At 58.3% G+C, this 17613-nt stretch overlaps 1 protein-coding gene across 2 annotated transcripts in view; it reads left to right on the top strand.

The window, feature by feature from the left end:
• The window catches only part of TMEM104 (transmembrane protein 104), a 54055-nt gene that overhangs the window by 13120 nt on the left and 23322 nt on the right, over positions 1 to 17613 (top strand). The window contains exons 7-8 of one of the 2 annotated variants that reach the window (XM_059378755.1): positions 2851 to 2950; positions 3335 to 3440. In XM_059378755.1, the coding sequence (XP_059234738.1) occupies positions 2851 to 2950; positions 3335 to 3440 (206 nt within the window). Of the gene's footprint in view, positions 1 to 2850; positions 2951 to 3331; positions 3441 to 17613 lie in introns of both variants that reach the window. The other variant, XM_059378754.1, reaches the window with a different exon arrangement.

The raw sequence follows: 17613 nt of genomic DNA, 5'->3' as shown, positions 1-17613 counted from the left end.
GAGGGTTTGGGTCCCACCCGTCCCACCAGCCTCACAGAGGGTTCCAGAATCATGAAGGCCAGATTGGTTGTGTGCAGCCCGTCCGTGTTTTTCCTCTCTCCCTATGTCATTAGATGAAGATAAGAGCATAAACATTTCCTCCTGGCAGCTGCACGCTCTCCCCCTCCAAATGTGGGCTTTGGAAGGAAGCTGTACGTTGGAGAGAGGACATGCAGCTTTGAAACCTCCTTTCTGATTAGCGTGTTTTACAGTCTGTCCCGATTTCTTTCTTTTTTTTTTTTTTTTATTAAAGATTTTATTTATTTGACAGAGAGAGACAGTGAGAGAGGGACCACAAGTGGGGTGGGGGGAGAAGCAGGCTTTCTGCTGAGCAGGAACCCTGATGCCGGGCTGGATCCCAGGACCCTGGGATCATGACCTGAGCCGAAGGCAGACACTTAACGACTGAGCTACCCAGGTGCCCCCAGTCTGCCCTGATTTCTTTAACAATTCTGGGAACCAGTGGGTTCTTGTTTTGTTGGGGTTTTTTTTCTCCTCCCCTTACAGACTAGACTTCTTTATAGTTCACCCAAATCTAATAAAGGAGCACACTTGTACGAGAGTAGCCTCACCCTCGGGACACCTTCTCTGCTGAGGGTTTCCCACACCTGGCACTGTTGACATCTGGCTCATTCTTTGTCATGGGGCCTGTCCTGTGTGTTGTGGGAGGCTGAGCAGCACCCTGGGCCTCCGCCCACTCGGTGCCCTTAGCACCTGCTCATCGTGACAGCCAGGACGTCCTCAGATGTTGTCTGATGCCCCTGGTGGGGGTGGCGAGGCAGAGTCACTCTCAGGTGAAACCCACCACTCTGCCCTATTCCTAAATCAAGGGTCGTTCTCTTCGGAGGGACTGCCACCCTCCCCAACAAGCCCCCGGGGGTCCCGGCTCACTCCCTGTGGCTAGCAGTGCCAGGCGTCGTCATTGCTGTCTTCTCTGGAAGCTCATTGATCCTCCCGTTCTGCGTCTAGTAATGAAATTTATGGATCAGGGAGGGCCAATGGCCGTTGATAAACAGAGCTGACATTGCAGGCACAGGCAAGTGGACAGGAGGGTGCGTGGGGAGGGGACAGTGCCTCTCTGCAGAGAGCATTGGCGTCAGAGCAGAAAGACAAGCTGGGCACAGGTTGTACCTGGGGCCAGGGTGGTGAGCGGTAGCCCGACCCCCCGGGAACCCTGAGCTTAGACATCGGTGGTATCTGAGGCCCTCAGGGGTTCTCGCAAGGACCGTATTTTCCTTGTCTTTTTTTCCCCAGACTCCTCGGAGCAGAGCTGACCTCAAATAGCCCAGAAGGAACATGTCCCCAGCTTTCCCCTTGGGGACCCTAGAGGCTCTTCTGAGCCACCAGGATTAGAAGGGACCTGTCACTTCATTTTTCTTTCTGTTCTCAGGGAAGCCAGGAGCTTGAGACTCGTGACATCAAACACAAGCAGTCAGTCTGAACAGGAGTTTGAGACAGGCTGTCTGTGGCCATGACCCTGAGGTTGTAGGACCTGGACGCTTTTTTCAGAGCTGTTACACCTGGTCTTTAAAGATTTTATTTATTTATTTGACAGAGAGAGATCATAAGTAGTCAGAGAGGCAGGCAGAGAGAGAGAGAGGAGGAAGCAGGCTCCATGCCCGACAGAGAGCCCGATGCGGGACTCGAAATGCAGGACCCCGAGATCATGACCTGAGCCGAAGACAGAGGCTCAACCCAATGAGCCACCCAGGTGTTCCTACACGTGGTCTTTAAAGCTGGAATCACAGATGGAATTTAGCACAGGTGGAATCCTCACTGTACAGGACAGGAGATGGTCAGGGACTGGCTGTGGCTGGGAAGCCAGGTCGGTGGCACCGGGGCTGGAGCCCGTGTCTCCAATACCTGGATCTGACCCCACTGGAGGGAGAAGGGAGCCGGGTCTGCTTCCACGGGCACCTTCCAAAGGCAGCATTCTCCCTGGCAGTGAGCTGACCATGAGCTCCTCCTGAGCGCCCCCGCCTGCTGCCCCCTCGGTCACCAGCACTCCAGTCCCACCTGGGGCTCAGTGATCCGTCAGACCCCGAATGAGGCACATAGTCTTTGGAAATCAGGGGCTTTTACCCTCTTGATTTCAGCTTTAGAAGCTGAACCATTTTTGGTTCTCTCTGCTTTTCAGGGCCTCAGTACCAGCCTTTCTCATAGAGTCCTTGGGTGGCTGTTAACAGGGCCCAGCCCCAGGTGCCCTCGGGCTCAGGTTCCCGACTCAGGGCCTCACTCCTCCTGCCCAGGCAGCCTGTCCCAAGCGTGAAGGGCCCTCCGGTCCTCCCCAGCCAGCCTCCGACTCACACTGCCCTGCACCTGCCCGTGTTCGGAGCCTCTGAGGATGCCAGCTGCACTTCGCCTCTCTGAGGGCACCATCACGGGCAGCCATGTGTCCTGCCACATCACGGTGGAGCCAGCCAGAGCAGGCCCCCAGGACTTAGTTGTTTTCTTTGTGTAGAAAGTAAACATTCTCGGGGCACCTGGGTGGCTCAGTCATTAAACGGCTGCCTTCGGCTCAGGTCATAAACCTGGAGTCCTGGGATCAAGACCACATCGGGCTCCCTGCGGGGCGGGAAGCCTGCTTCTCCCCCCTCCTACTCCCCCCACTCCTACTCCCCCTGCTTGTGTTCCCGCACTCTCTCTCTCTCCATCAAATAAATAAGTAAAGTCTTAAAAAAAAAAAAAGAAAGAAAGAAAGAAAGTGAACAGCCTGGAGAAAGGAGCGGTGTGGAGGAGGTAGAGGCCTGACCGGCAGGAAGGAACCCAGGCGCCTCTGTGGCTCCCTGACGGTGACTCTGTTGCTTTCAGTGGGGGTCAACTTGTTCTATTTCTGCATCATCACGTACCTGTACGGGGATTTGGCCATCTACGCTGCCGCCGTGCCCTTCTCCCTGATGCAGGTGACCTGGTGAGTGCCCCCCTCCCCCTCCCCCCCACTGGCTGTAACCAGACATCCTTCCTCGGCCGGTCAGGGCAGAGTTTCCGGTAGAAGCCCAGTGCCAAGCAAACATGGTGGCATCTAAAGCACGGAGAGGCCCAAGGCCGTTTTCTGTCCTTTGCAAACTCGCCCTACACCGCTGTCCCCGTCCCTGCCCTCTAGGGAAGATTATTTGGGGACTGGTGCCGTAGGAGCCCATAGCACCTGCCCCAGGACAGGAGACTGTGACTCCTGGCGAGTGAGGTGGGTGGCCCAGGAGCAGCTGTGGGGGTGCACGGAGGCTCGGTAACAGCCCATCTGTCTGCTTCCCGCTGAGCAGGGGCCGCACTGAGCCACTCTTCTCTTTACCAGCAGCGCCACTAGTAACGAATCCTGTGGTGTGGAGGCTGACAGCAAGCACAACGACACGGACCCGTGCTGGGGGCCCCTGCGCCGTGTGGACGCCTACCGCATCTACCTGGTGAGTGGCCTCGCCTCGACACCTGCCCAGCCGGGCTGGCCGGGGACCTTCGGACTCTACTCCCTGATCGGAGAGGCTCCCCAGCTTCACGCTCTGGCCAGTTGCTGGGGCCGTGGTCCTGGGCAGAAACCGCATCACGTTACTGAGACCATAGCCGTACGCCCAGTCACCCGTCGCTTGGGGTTGGCATTCAGGTCATTGCCAGCTGCTGGCTGTGAACTCTTGTAAACTGAGCTCGGGGTGGGAGGGGCACCCTAGGAACAGCTCTTTAGAGTGTCAGGAATGAATTTCCTGGAGACTCGGCCATGTTCCGACCTCACTCCCAGCCAGCCCAAGAGCGAATGGGAGATGCCGGGCTTCCTGACTGGAGCAGCCCGGCTCTGTCCCTGTCTCCCCTCCTCGCCGCAGGCAGGGGTGGGGTGGGGGGATATGAATCTCCAGGCTGTTCTCGACTGCTTTGTGCCGCGGGCAGGAGGGGCGGGTTGGAGCTGGAGCTGGAGACCGTGCCCGACGGGTCTTGGGTAATAAGACACGAAGCCGAGGCCGTTACTTATCTCTGCCTTGTATACGCGCGACTCAGAAACGCTCCCTTCGCCCTTTTGCAGCATCTATTAATATTCTCTGCCTCTTCTTGCTCCTCCTCAGCCCTGACACAGATTTAGGTGTGCGAGGTGACACGCAGTGTGACACGTGGCCACTTAGCTGCTGTGGAGGGGGAGGCAGGGTTCGGGAGAGAGCCGAGCCTTTCAGGGAGTTGGCCTCTTGACTTAATTATCCCCATCCTGGGAAAGGTTTCTTTCTGCAGGTCCTGCCAGCTGTGCTCGGGGTCACAGTTTTGTTAACCCAGGGCCACCGGAGGGCGGTTTTGCCTTCCCAGTCCCACCCTGTGGCCCTGCTGAAGCCGGCCTGTGGCCCAAGCCTGGGTGGAGACTGGTTTTCTTCTCTTGCATTGCCGGAGCGGTCGGATGGTCCGGTTTTTGTCTCGCGTGTTCACCTGTGCGTGTTCACCTGTGACCAGAAGCTTGTCTTTTAGTAGAATTTTATCTCAGATGTCCCCACCACAGGTCTGGTGGGAATTTGGTGGCGAGTTAATTCCCTGGTGCAGTTCCCCACTTCCCCTCCCCCAGCGTATGGTGGGGGGCAGCCGGGAGGGCAGCACAGCTGGGGCCTGTTAGCCTCTCAGCATTGCAACAAACAGTCATTGATAAAATTAGCAAAAGTATCAGTGACTATTAAGACCCACCTCGATCTCTAGCTGCTAGATGGAGGACATGGAGGACGGGGTACGAGGGGCTCAGCACGGACACAGGTGCATGTCCAGGGCAGAGGGACCTGCCAGAGCAACCAGACCTCAGGTGCTTTTCCAGGTGCTCTTTCCAGGAGAGGCTGTTAGGGTCTGTGCCCAGTCTGCCCGGAGTATCCCTTCCCCCAGGAAGACAGATGCCCAGTACTAGGAATATTGGCCGCTGCCATTCGCCTGGTAAATTATTTAGAGGCACGGTTATTGCTTTATTCAATTGTTCCTTCGCTATTCCTTCCACGGGAGGAGAGCCTCCCTCCCTGCATCTCGGAGGCTCCCTGGCAAACAGAAGGAGCCGTTCAGGAGAGTGGACAGATATTCATTACTGCCGTCACCGTTCGGATATTGCACTTAGAACTCCTAGGGCTGACTGCCACTCGGCCTGCAAAGGCTGCAGAGATGGGAGGGTGGGGGAAGCAGAGCCTGTTCTCGCTGGGCGGTGGGCCCCCTCCCTGCCTCCCGGTCCGCCGCTGGGGGCTTCGCCGGGTTCCGTCACCGTGTGCTCTTCTGCCTGGTCTGCAGGAATTGAAGGCAGACGGACCTCCACGATTTCTCGGGAGTTACTCTACAGCTTTGTATGTGGCTCCCAGGGTCTGTGGCTTCCGCCCCTCCATGCTGGGCACTGGGCGTCCGCCCGCAGACCTGGGAGGGATTGGCGAAAGTGGAGGCTTCCTTCCTTGGTCCTGAGCTCCTTGTTGTGGGTGACGGGCGTCCTCCCCTCCCACATCTGACCCCGGGGCTCAGCCGCGCGTCTGCCTTCCATCCCGTAGCCTCTTCAGGTCAGTAAGGAGGAGGGCTGTACTTCTCTCCCCACCCCGCAGTCACTCGCATTCAGGAGGCTGTCGGTCCCTTCTAGAGGCTCCCGCTGCACCTCCTTCTACCCGCAGTTTCTGATTTTGCCGGCAGCGAGACTTCGCTAAAATACGGGGCGAGGCGGCAGGCAGCTTTGAAGCCCCCCAGCCCGTGCACACGGGACCCTGTCTCAGGTGGACAGCAGGCGTGTTTCGGGCCCCGTAATAACCATCTCTTCATAGCTATTTTGGGACGGTACATTCTGGGGAATAAAGATACAGGCTTTTATTTTGTGGTTTCCAGAAAGTCCTCTGGAAACAGTCTTTTCTGTGTCTTCCCAGAATGCTCCTGAAATGCACACATAGAATGAGAATATTTGGGGTATTAACTATACCCAGAGGCCAGCCTGTGCACTGCATCATGATAGGAAGGGAGCTTTCTCCCACCAGCGGCTACCGGTCGCCTCCCGAAGCCCTTGACCTTAACAAATGGAAAATTCCTCCTCCCCTCCACCCTGCGACCTCCGTCCACAGCCTGTGATTGCCAGTGCAGCTGATATGAGTCAGTCTCTCCCTCTCCTTCCTTGGAGTAGCCACAGAGTGGGGCGCTAGGAGGCAGGGGTCCCGTGAGTCACACGTGTTTTCCAGAGCCGTCCCCACAAGCCACTGCAGCTGGAGCCAGCAGTGACCTGGGCGCTGGCAAGAGCCCATGAGGGTTAACATCAAGACCCGCCGTCAGCTGGCCTTGGATTCTCAGAACCCCACCAGCCGCCCCCACTGCTCCTTTGAAGGATCAGTGGGAAAGAGTTGGGGCATGTGGGAAACTATGGGGTCCCCCAACTCTTTCAAACCAGTAACCTTGCCTCCAAGCTGGGGGAATGTCTTGGGACTCTTTTTTTGCAGAGCTTCTCTGGCTTTGCTACGAAACAAAGTCAGAACCGAGCCCTTGGCTCTCTCCTGTGCTGTGAGAAGGAGCCAGAGACCAGTGGCGAAGTCGTGCTAGGCTTGTACATAAATCTGTTCCGTCCAGGAATCCCACCGTCCCGAGTGTCTGGGAAGCAGGGCGTGTGCCGCTGGCCCCTGATGTCCAGGGCCTGCCAAGTACTTGTTCACTTCCTGGTCCCAGCCGTGCCTCCCCCCCAGTCCCTCACCCACCCCCCGCCCAGGGCCTAGCCCTGTCCCTACCGCCACCCCTCGAGTGTCAGAGGGAAGCCCCGGGGCCACAGTGGGACTCCCTGAGAGCCGACAGCTCCTCCCGGTGCACAGGAGCGGCTGTGGCCTCTTACAGGTGGACAGATGCTGCTAGGTCACTGGCAGCCCAGCAGGCGCCGGCTGGGCAGAGCCGGGAGTGCAGATGGCAGAGCGGAGCTCATCCTGGCTGGAGACTCAGCCACAAAGTGATGGTGTGGAGCGGGGCCCGTCGTGGGCTGCCTTGGGACAGGACAAGGTCACCCCGGCTCGCCGTCCTGCCTTGAACAGGAGCTGGGAGACCCACCTCCAGGGCCTGGGTGGCCCCAGGGGACAGATGGGAGCCTGCACGTGCCTGGCAGGTGACCTGCCACCCTTTGCGGGGCACCCCCTTGAAGAAGTGGGGTGTATGTTGGGGGTTAGGGCATTCTGCCTGCTGGGCTCTTCCAACAGGCGTAGGGCGATTCAATTCAGGCTTAGGTAGCACTGGAACAGGTCTTCCCAGGCTCTCACCGGGAGTCCCAGTTGGTTTCTTCTTTAACCAGCGAGTCTCGTTTTCTGATTCCGTCTTGGCTCGGCCTCGCGCACCAGTACTTGTCTCCGTCATCTGTAGGGTGTCAAACGGCATGCAGTCCCTTTTGTAAAACCCAGGGGTCTCTTCCTGAAATGGGTAAACGTCCCTTTTGTAAGGAGCTGGAGAGGAGAGTGACGCACCTGCCGGCCTGTGCCAGGCCTCAACCGGCCCTTCCTACGGTGGCTTTGCGTGGGAGTAACGCGTTACCGCGCACCTTCTCCTTTCCGACGGGGTCCTCCGGGCTGCGTGGTAAGGCCCGTGGTGTCCTCCCACTTCACAGCAGAGAAAACTGAGACTTGAGGGCTGCAGTGTATACCCCGGGCCCCATGGCCAAGGCAGGGACAGGAGCCTGGCCCCCGGGGAGGGTTCCCATCCTCGTCCTCCGGCCCTGGTAACAGACTTGCTGGGCTTGTGGGCAGCCCTGCTGGTGAGGCCAGAGAGAAGGGAGAAGGAGCGGGTCGTGCCTGGTCATCGGCCCTCGGGGCTGGATGTTTGCAGAGGGGCAGGGGTGGCACTGCCCAAGGATGGTGTCCATTCGGTGGTCCGTGCCCGCACTCCTGCCCATCTGCTCGATGGGTTTGCTGTCTGTCTCGCCGCCCCTCGCGCCTGGAGAGTGGGGCGACTTCTCACATTCGCTCAAGGAACACTAGGGCTGGCCATGTCTTCCCAAGGACGTTTCCTGTCCCTCCCACAGTCCCTCTCTGTGTTCTTCCAGCATCAGCCACTGTGCCCTGGGGCTGTGGCATCTGCTAATAAGTGGGTCACTGCTGCCATCACTTGAATATTTATTCTTACCGATTCTGGGGCAGGAGGTGGCCTAGAGGCCTTCAGGACTAGCGAGGAGGGAAACTTAGCGTGGCGCAACAAGGCTGGGCAGCCGCAGTGACTTGACAGGACGCGGGAACTCGGGAGCCCTGCTGCACGCCTCCAGAGGCACCGCCGGCTGCCCCAGAGCACAATTCCAGTAGGACACGCATGGATGCTGCCCCTGGATTTGTCACCATTGGGAACCTGGAGTGAAGGCAGCAGCGGTTAGCTAAGGAGGGTGGCCCGAGAGGGCCTGTGGGAACTGACGGGGCCAACGAGCTGTCTCTGTGCAGGGCTCGTGGGCTGGCTCCCTCTGGAAGCGGAGAGCAGGGCCCTAAGCCCACAAATGGCCTGATGGCAGTTTCCCTACTCTGGGCCACCCTGCCCTGTCTGACACACATGAGTCGGGACCCAGGAAGGGGCTGGGAGGTGACTCCTGGCTGCGTGGCCTTGCTTACGGGGTCTGGAACATCAAAGTCCGCCCTTCGTGGGGTGGCGGCCGACCAGGGAAGCCCATCTTTTTTCCTTCCCCTTCATCTGCACAGTGTGCTCCTTGTCAGCTCCCCTTGGCTCTGTCTGGATGCTCAGAAAGGTCCCGTTTTTCTCGGCCTCTCTTTTCCCCACTCGTAGGAAGATGCCAGTTGCACTGGGCAGTCACAGCAGGTGCAGTGGGCCGGGTAAGCCCTCGTGACCCATGCCTGGCTGGCCCAGGAGCTTGGTGTGGTGGGTGTCAGGGGGAAGGGGATACAGACGTGCGGTGTCTTCAGCCAGCTGTGCAGAGTGTCCTCCTGAGCCTTTCCCCCTCGTGCTGAGCCCCTGCCTTCAGCCCATGATCCTGGGTCTCGAGGACGAATCATTTCTGCCCGATGCCGCAGAAACGCGTGGGCCCACTACCCCGACAAGAGCTGGGTCTCTAATGTTGAGGGAATGCTGACTTCAAACAGGCACCATTGCTCACATTGAAGTGACTGACTTGAAAGGATTAGCTTGTCTCTCCTTTTCAAGGAAATCAATAGTACAGGGACAGGCGTGTGTTTTCTTTCTTTTTTTTTTTTCCTAGGGAGCTGTCTATATATTTCATCCGAGGGATGGCTTCTTGGTTTTTGGTGTGCTTTCCATCCCCCCGCCCAGCCCTTTCTAAACGAAACTCAGATTGCTCTGTCACTCACGCCAGCACTGCGGTTTGTCTCTCTAGCTCCTGCCAAGGGTCCCCATGAGCCCCCAGGCCCCCGCCAATCGCCCATGGCTGCTGCTGCCACCCGGGCGCCCCCCCCCCTGCCCCACTGCATCCCCTGCACCTGCCCAGCTGCTGCCCAGCATTGCTCCAGTAACCAGCCCTCACCTCTCAGTGCAGACCCGGGTAGCACCTCCCTGGGCCGTGGTGACCGCTGAACCCGACCCCATCCCCAGCACCTCTGGGTGTTGGAGCCGAGCCTCCTCCTCCAGCTTCGGGAGAGGATTGTTGCTTTTATTTTTACTGTGCCTCTCAGGGACCCGGGTCCTGTCTGCTGGCTTTAAGCCCGCCATCCATCACCCCCACATCCTGCCTCTGCCACGGCCAACACCTGACACACCAGCTTAGAAAGTGACACTTAGTCCCCAGTGCTGCCGCTTCTTCGCTCCCAGTGAAGATACCAGGTGATGGGAATTTGGCAGCTTCTGGACAGTCCCCACCGTCCCTCCCCCCCAAGTCTCAGAAGCCACCTGTTGCCATTGGTTGGGGTCCTGCATTCCTGCATGGGGGGAGCTTATATCCTAGCTCCTGAGCCAGGTAAACTGCCCAGATTCCCTCGTCACAATGGTACTTTTAGTGTCTCTCTGCCCTGATGGAATGTTCCAGGTCCCTGCCACCATATCCATTGTCTGGTGAGTCCTGAATACGTTCTTACAAACACTTGCCCAGGGCAAGCTGTTTTGATTCCTGGGCGCCTGGGCGGACGTCAGATAAATCGGCCTGGATTCTCACCCTTCCGCCCTACCCCTCTTCCTCATTCAGCCAGGGAGGTGTCTCGGGGTGGGGGAAATCATTCTGTGTGCCATCTCCTGGCCACTCCTGCCCCAGCGCCATCCGCGACTGAGAAACCCCCCTGTGTCAAAGTCCAAACGCACAAAACAAATTACGGAACTAATTACTTGTCACAGAGTTAGTTCGTTTGCAGCAGGTTTCTCTTGAGTACTTGGTTTCTCTAATGGGTGTAAAATGTTACTGTGTGAAAACGAGTTATTTCCGAATAGAGCTCTTAGAAGCCTGTTCCTCGTAAAGGGGGCCTCCAGGTGTTCACGTGCACAGGTGCAGCGACCCAGAGCCCGGTCCGTGTGGAAGCAGGCCGGCGGCTGACGTGGGGTTGGGGTGGACGCAGGCAGCCCACCTACAAGAGAGCCTGGGGTGTGCATGCCTTTTCTCGCCGCACTGCCTGGGAAGCTCCGTGGGGCTTGGTCCGTGTATACCCACGGCCTGCTCTCCTGCACAGGCCGATTTGGTTGGGAAACTTCCAAATAGGTCTCCGTGGGGAGTGCTCATCCCTGCTGGGGACCTTCTGCGCTGTGCTTTTTCAGGACTGTCTTACCCACACTCCACACTGATCCCAGGCAGCCCAAGCTGGAGCCTTGAGCGCGCCTTCTCCGTGAGCGGCTCGAGTGGGGCTCCGTGTCTGGTGCCCCTCGCTGCACAAGCATCCCGGGCTGACCCAGCACCAACCTGAGTGTGTTTTCAGCCTTTCCCCTCCAGCTGCTCCACGCTGACCCCGACCAGGGTGGCCCAGGCCATCTCCATGCTCCACGCCCCCTCTGCTTCCGGCCTTCCCTTTCTGAGTAAAGAACTAAAAGTGACTTTGCTTGAAGGAGATGTCCTGGTTGATTTCACATCTCCCGCTCCCCTCGTCCCCGCTTTCTGTTTCATTTCCCCCGAAAGTGCAGGGGAAAAAAAAAAAAAAACCTCACCGTCTAGAAGCCAGCAGCCTGCCCGTGGTTTTAGAGGAAGGGGGAGTGTTCGTAAATATTTTGGGTTAACCCGGATGGAAACCGTACCTGCCAACCCGTTTTTCGCCTCCTGCCCTGGGCCCATGTGATGCCTTCGTTGCATAGAGGACGTGTGGTACTTGTGAGGGCCCTGCCGGGGTCTGTGGGCGATGCTCACTCTCTGTCACAGGGTGTCTGTTGTGAGCAGAAGCTGGTGTCTTTCTAAATAGCGCCCCAGGGCCCCAGCAGTAATTGTTTAATTAAATAAAGCACTCATTCTAAGATAATAACTGCACTCCTCTGTGTTGCCGGCGTTCCAGCCAGCGGGGCTCGCCATGCAAACCGTGCCCAGAATAAAAGCGTCTTTGGGCGTGTTCTCTGGACCACCGGCTAACCCACCGGAGAAGGCAGGAGGCAAGGGAGTGCAGAGGGCTTGCAGCCTGCAGAGATGCCTGGGGCCCGAGCCGTGATGGGCATCAAGGGAGCTGAACAGTTAGGGTGCATATTAATGATGCCATCTGATTAATTAGCATGAGCTCGGGCTGTCTCGTGGCTGAGCTGAGAGCAGACCAAGGTACATTTTAATAAGCCTTCAAGTGCAGAGGGAGGTGCGGCAGAGCTCCCCTCCGAGCAGGTGTGAGTCTGGAGGGGAGGGTCACGGGGCACGGCAGGGCGTCCTGAGTTTGGCTGTGGGAGGGACTTCCTCCAGCCACTGAGTGAGACATTCTCCAGAAACCTTGACAAGAGGAGGAAAGAGACATCCGGACCGGGTGCAGGGTGCCGACTGGTGGGGCTGTGACGTGGACCCCTCGCCGCCATAGGGAGGTCATGCTCCAGCCATGAGGCAGGTGCGCGGCCCCCCGAGAACACCGTCCAGCTCTCTGCCTGCCCCTGGTCCGGACCATGAGCCTCGGCTGTGTCTCAAGGTTTGGTTCCAGGAACCAACTTCAGGTACTTGTTGAAACTCTACATTTCTGGGTCCCAGCCCCGGCCCACGGTAGCAGGGTCAAGGCTCCGAGGCCCAGGAATCTGCACCTTTGACCAGTTCTGAGGGGAGATCTGTGTCCTCCCCCCTTTGAGAGGTTCCGCCGGCTGAGGACCTGTCCCCTGGCAAACGGTCCCCCTGCGAGAACCACCCCCAGGCTGCAGCTGTGGAGGCAGCCTTTAGGGGCTCCCTGTGCCTTGCCCCTTCCAGGGGAAGACGATGGCCCCACGTCCACAGGTGTCCTGCTGGAATTATGCCTCACGCACTCCAGTGCAGACAGAGAACAGCATCCCTCCTCTGATCAGACTGTTTGCAGGCTCTGCGTGTCCCAGGGAGAGAAGGGGCTCCAGCAGCCTCCCGTTGCTACTGCCCTCTTTGTTAACCAGGGCCAGCAGGTCCCTCCTGCATCCCTGTGGATGGTGCTCTCGGCTCCCTCTTAGAGCCCACAGCGTGCCAGCCCCACCGAGAGGCCTTTCACCCTGGCCATCGATCGACTAGAGAGGAAGCGGGGGATGTCAGTGCGGTTTCTTCTACCTGGGTGGACAGAGTTGTTCATCAGCGAGCTCGAAGCCCTGTCTCCCCTCCTTCCCCACCTCCAAGGTTACTCAGTGTCGGCAAAGACTCCTGCTCCCCCATCTGTCTATTTCAAGGTCTGACGTCAGCGGAGAAGGGGTGGAGCCAGCTTGGCCTGTGCTCCTCTCCGCGGGGCTCCCGTGTTCAGGGCACCGGACTTCCTTCCCTCCCTCCCCTCCAGCCCCAGTGCCCAGCATTCCCACCGCCATCCACTCTTCCTGCACAGAGACAGGCGGGAAGAGTGGACTGAGGAAGGGCGGACGCCAGGAACACCTGCAGCCATCAGCTGGCGCTCTCGTCGGGGGCTGCGCACAAGCCAGCCGCTGAGGTGACAGAGAGCGATGGCTCAGCCTCCGCACAGCCTCGGGACAGGGACACTAAAAGCAAGCTGATTCCAGCTGGTTCCTGGAGATGCTGTCAGCTCGGCGGGTTCTAAGGTCCAGGAGGCCCATGCGCCGGCCACCCCGAGTATCCAGCTAGTTCTCCTGACCGGATCAGGTGGTTGGGGGCTGATGGCTGGGTGGGTGGGTGGGTGCTATTCTCCAAGGGAACCACAGAGGGGCAGGACGGATGGCCCAGAGGCTCCCCGCCCCCGTCCCTCACCACAGAGTCTCCCAGCTCCCCTCAAGGCCTCTGGTTCTAAGGACCTCCGAGGACCAGCTGACCCCGAGCCTGCCCCGGACAGCTCTTCCCAGGCCCAGGGTCACGTGGCCAAGCCAGAAGAGTACCTCTAGCCTTCTCGTTGGTGCGGCAGAGCCCCGCCGTGGGGGAGGTTGTGCTGTCTACCTTGGTCTCCCCTGCCTTGACCTCCAGCATGCTGGACCAAGGCACAGAGCTGGCGTTGATTCCCCGTGAAGAGATGTCAGCGGTTACACAGTGAGAACCAGTACGCCAAGCCTGCAGCGCGGGAGAAGTTAATGTCTCGGCGTCTGCTCACTCGCTCTGGCTCCCGTGGGGCTCACTGCAAGGGCCCAGGTGGCACTTTTAGCAGTTTATCGCATGGCCCCCTAGCCGGGACCTCCCCGCTGTGCCTTCTTCCTTTTGCCGCTGTAACACAGTGCAGTCCCTTTTAAGCCTTATCCCACTGGGACAGAGAGGAGTCCTCCCGAGAGGAATCAGGAGAGCTTGAGGCCGTGCTCAGCCTCCCCCAGTCCCTATAGCGCAGGCCTGGCTGCCTCCAGCACGAGACTTGCCCCAAAGCCACGGAGCTTTTCTGTTACTTCATTTTTTCAACATTGGTTTTAGGTAAATATGACTGTCCTTTCCCTGCTTAAAACGTGTTAGAAGTTCCTCTCCATAAGGCATCATTTATGCTTCTTCACGTGGTGTGGTCTGTTCCAGTCTCCTTCTGGAAGCTTCTCTCTCACCACTGCCCCACACTCGCTGGCCCCTGTCCTGCAGAGGTGCTGGGCGCTCTCACGACTTTGTGCCCGTCCAGGGCCTTTCCCTTGCTTCAGAGTCTGACAAGCACTCACTCGTTCAGAACTGAACTTGGGGGCCTCCTTTCAAGACACCTGCGGCCGTTACTGTCCCCCCCAACCCCTCCCATGGCGATAATTGGATTTCCTTGTGTCTTCAGTTACTTGGTCTCCCTGGGAGCCTCTCGAGGTCAGGGCTGTGCCTGACCCACACATCTGGAACCAGCATGGGCCTCACAGAGGGCAGTTGCTCCGTGAACATCGGAACGAGCGAGAGCACTAGGGTGTGCTGCCCCCGCGGGATCTGTGGCTGGCCCCGTGCGGTCCCTCTGTAAGCCCCTGGGGCTGCCGATGCCCGCGGCCCATCACCGCTAATGGCCACGGCCAGAAAAATTCCACGTGCAGCTGGCTTCTCTTCTTTTCCTGAAGGTACAGATCATCTTCTGTGCCTCTCTGCCGGGACAAAGTGACCCCTCAGAATGGCCTTAGGGGCACTCAGGGGGCCACAGTCAGGAGCTAAGCACATGCCAGGAAGTCTGGGGTGGCACCCCATCTGCCACCCCCTCTTTAGTGCCCAAAATGCAAGCAGTGAAGTCTTAGGCTGGGCCAGGCTCAAAGGCAGGTCTGTGTCCCAGGCAGAGCCTCAGCCCTCCTCTCACACACACCAGCTCTGTCCCGCACACCTCCTGTCATCGCTGTCCGTAAGGCCCTCCTCAGTCAAGGTCAGGCCTCTTTTCCCACCTGGGCGGGTGTGTGTGGACCCATCTCTGTCTCTCTCCTGCTTGCAAGGAGCCAGGCTGCCCTTAATAAGCCCGGATGGCATATAATCATTAAGTAAGTGACTATATGGGTTTTCCACAATATTTATCTATCCCCCCCCCAAACCACAAGGGTTGCAGCTCTGGCATCAAATCCTTGGAACCCTGCCCACCACCGGGCACCATCTGGCTTTTCAGCTAAGAAACAGACAGCATAGGCACGCAGTCCTGTCCTCCAGTAGGATGTGAGGGGGATAGCGGCCATGCCAGGCTGATGCCACCGGGCCCTCCCAGCTCCCCTGCCCCTGCCCCCAAGGGAGGCAGCTTTCCTGGGGGTGGAGGTGGTGGAGAGACTTTCTGTAGGGCAGAACCAAGGGAGGCGGTAAACACTCTAAGAAGGGGACCAGCCTCGAATTCACACAGCCTAAGTTCTGATCTCAGCCATGTCTTGGTCATTACAAGGTCTTGACAAATTATTTTATCTCCTTTAGCTCGGCTTTCTAAACTGGAGCCAGTAATCCATTCCCACAGTGTTGGGGTCAAGAAGTCTTCGACAGAAGATGCTGTGCGTGGGTGCTCGGGAGGTGCTTGTCCCCTGGCGTGGATTCCCTGATGTTCAAGGCAAAGCCTTCTCTAGGTGATGGCTCTGGGCAGGGAGAGGCTCTGGCGTGAGAGTGGCCTGTTCGTGGGCACAGTTCTTCTCCCTGCCAATAGCATCCCCTCCAGATGCGGCCCCAACCATCTCCCAGCGGGGGGCTTGGAGATGACTGGGTAGGGTAGCACCTGGGCCAGGTGTGTGGGACATGTCCTATCCGAGAGGCTGGGGCCAGAGATGGTGATGTGATAGTGAAGACGGTTGCCTGGGAGACTGTGCATTCTGGAAAGATGCCGTCTGTGTCCCATCACGGTCATGGCACAGGACCCATTTCTGGGCGGTGCATGGCCAGGCCTCAGACCTGAGGGGGACCTGCCATGGGTCGTATCTTGTCACTCCCTCCCAGGTAGCTCCTTGTCCCACACGTCTTTAACACAGTGCTCAGCAGCCAGGCTCCCCAGTACGACATCACGCTCCTTGATGGTAGAAATTTGGGATGAATTTCTTGATCTTTCTTTTTTGTCATCCATGGGTTCAGGAGGAGATGCGCTTTTTTTTTTTTTTTTTTTTTTGGCCTCCCAGAGGACAAACCATAAAGATAGATTACAAACCTCAGGTTCCTAACTGAAGATTTCTGTCTCATCTAAGTAGGGCAGGGGATGTTGAGAGCAAAGGGTTCAGAGAAGGAGGTCATTTGGGTCCTTTCCTAGATCTGCTTTGTTTCCAGTTGCCCTGAGAAAAGAGAAGCAGAAGATTTGGAGGAAGGAACCTGGGGATGCTTTCAGCTGTCAGACGGTCACAGGCGGCATTCCAGTTAGTGTGTTCAGGGAGTAACTGAGCCCAGGCAGTGCCTTGTGAGTGCCCTGGCCATCTCCAGGCTGACAGGGCTGGGATCGCTGTCACCTAGGCTCCTCGGGTGTTGGCCAGCGGTGCTGCAGGAGCCAGGACAGCCTGTGTCCGGCCTTCCCGGAACCTCGGAACTGGTGCGGGTGGTCTGGGAGCGCTCGCCCCACGCAGCCTGTGTCCAAGAGATTCTCATCTGTTCTCTTTCCTGCCAACCCCTTCGCAGCCTCCAGGAGGGGCTGTTCTGGGCTTGTGACAGAAGAGCGGTCTGCATGTTCATGGCTGGGAGCAGCCGCCCCACCTGTAGCTTCTCCCCAAAATCATTTTTCCACACTCCCCGGTGTCAAGACAAGGTTTGCACCAGTAGGCCCGCAGAACTTGTCCAAGTGCAACCTCAGTGGCCTGCATGCAGCTTTGCGGGGAGGGCGCCCAGAGCTTCACCTTCTTCCCAGTTAATTGGCAGTGGAGCACATCTCTTCTCCTGCCCGACCTCCTGACCCTGGTCCGATTGGCTGCCGTGCGGGTTTGGTTTCTTGCCTCTGTTCTGTGGCTTCAGCCACTAGGTGCGCCCTAAGGAGTCTACCTTTCGGCTTGCTGTTGCCTTTGCTCAGAGCCCAGCACCCTCCCGTCTCGGGCTTGGCCTCTTCCAGCAAGCACACACTTGCCTTTTGCAGGTAGGACATGTCTTTGCGTTCACAGTTTCCAAGTGGGGCTGAATCGGTTGAAGCAAGTGGACTTGGTTTTCTCCTGCAGGACGTCTCAAGGTGATAGCTGGAGAAGAGCGTGTGTGCCAGAAACACGCTTCTTCAGAATATCCGGGCAGCCGCTCTCTGTTTTTATTGTCAGGCATTCCCTGAATCTCCCATCTCTCCGTGCATTCAGTAGGCCTTGCCCAGTCCCTTCTAGGAGACGGTGGCGGTGGCGCAGAGACAGTAAGATGCTGTAACTTACCCTCAGCAGCACATGGCGGCGGCGGGGGGGGGGGCGGGGTCAGTGCTCTTCTGTGCTGTGGGTGGGAAGGTGAGCTCGCTTTGTCTCCGTTACTCCTTCCCCCCAGGGACACGGAACTTAAGGGATGAGTGGGTGAAGGGCCCGCTGCTTCCCCATCTCGGTTGGGCTGGGGGAACCTGTAGCTTCCTCCCACAGAGAGGCTCTGCTCGTGCGCTGGGCCAGCCGCTCACTGGGCTGGGCCTTCAGAAGGTGGCTGCTCGGCTCTGCCCTGTGGGAGAACCCCCTTCTCCTGGAGCTTCTTGTGCAAGCACCCATCCCTGTGGGTCTGGATTCTGTGGAATTTAGATGGGGTGGTGCATCCGATCGCAGGGTTTTGGCAAATGAGCTGTGATAACGGTCCTCTGGGCTTGGCGCACAGAGGCTGCCGCCTGG

Source organism: Mustela nigripes, chromosome 16 (genome assembly GCF_022355385.1).
Source record: "Mustela nigripes isolate SB6536 chromosome 16, MUSNIG.SB6536, whole genome shotgun sequence".
NCBI classification, from domain to species: domain Eukaryota; kingdom Metazoa; phylum Chordata; class Mammalia; order Carnivora; family Mustelidae; genus Mustela; species Mustela nigripes.
This window is presented reverse-complemented; position numbering and strand designations above follow the sequence as displayed.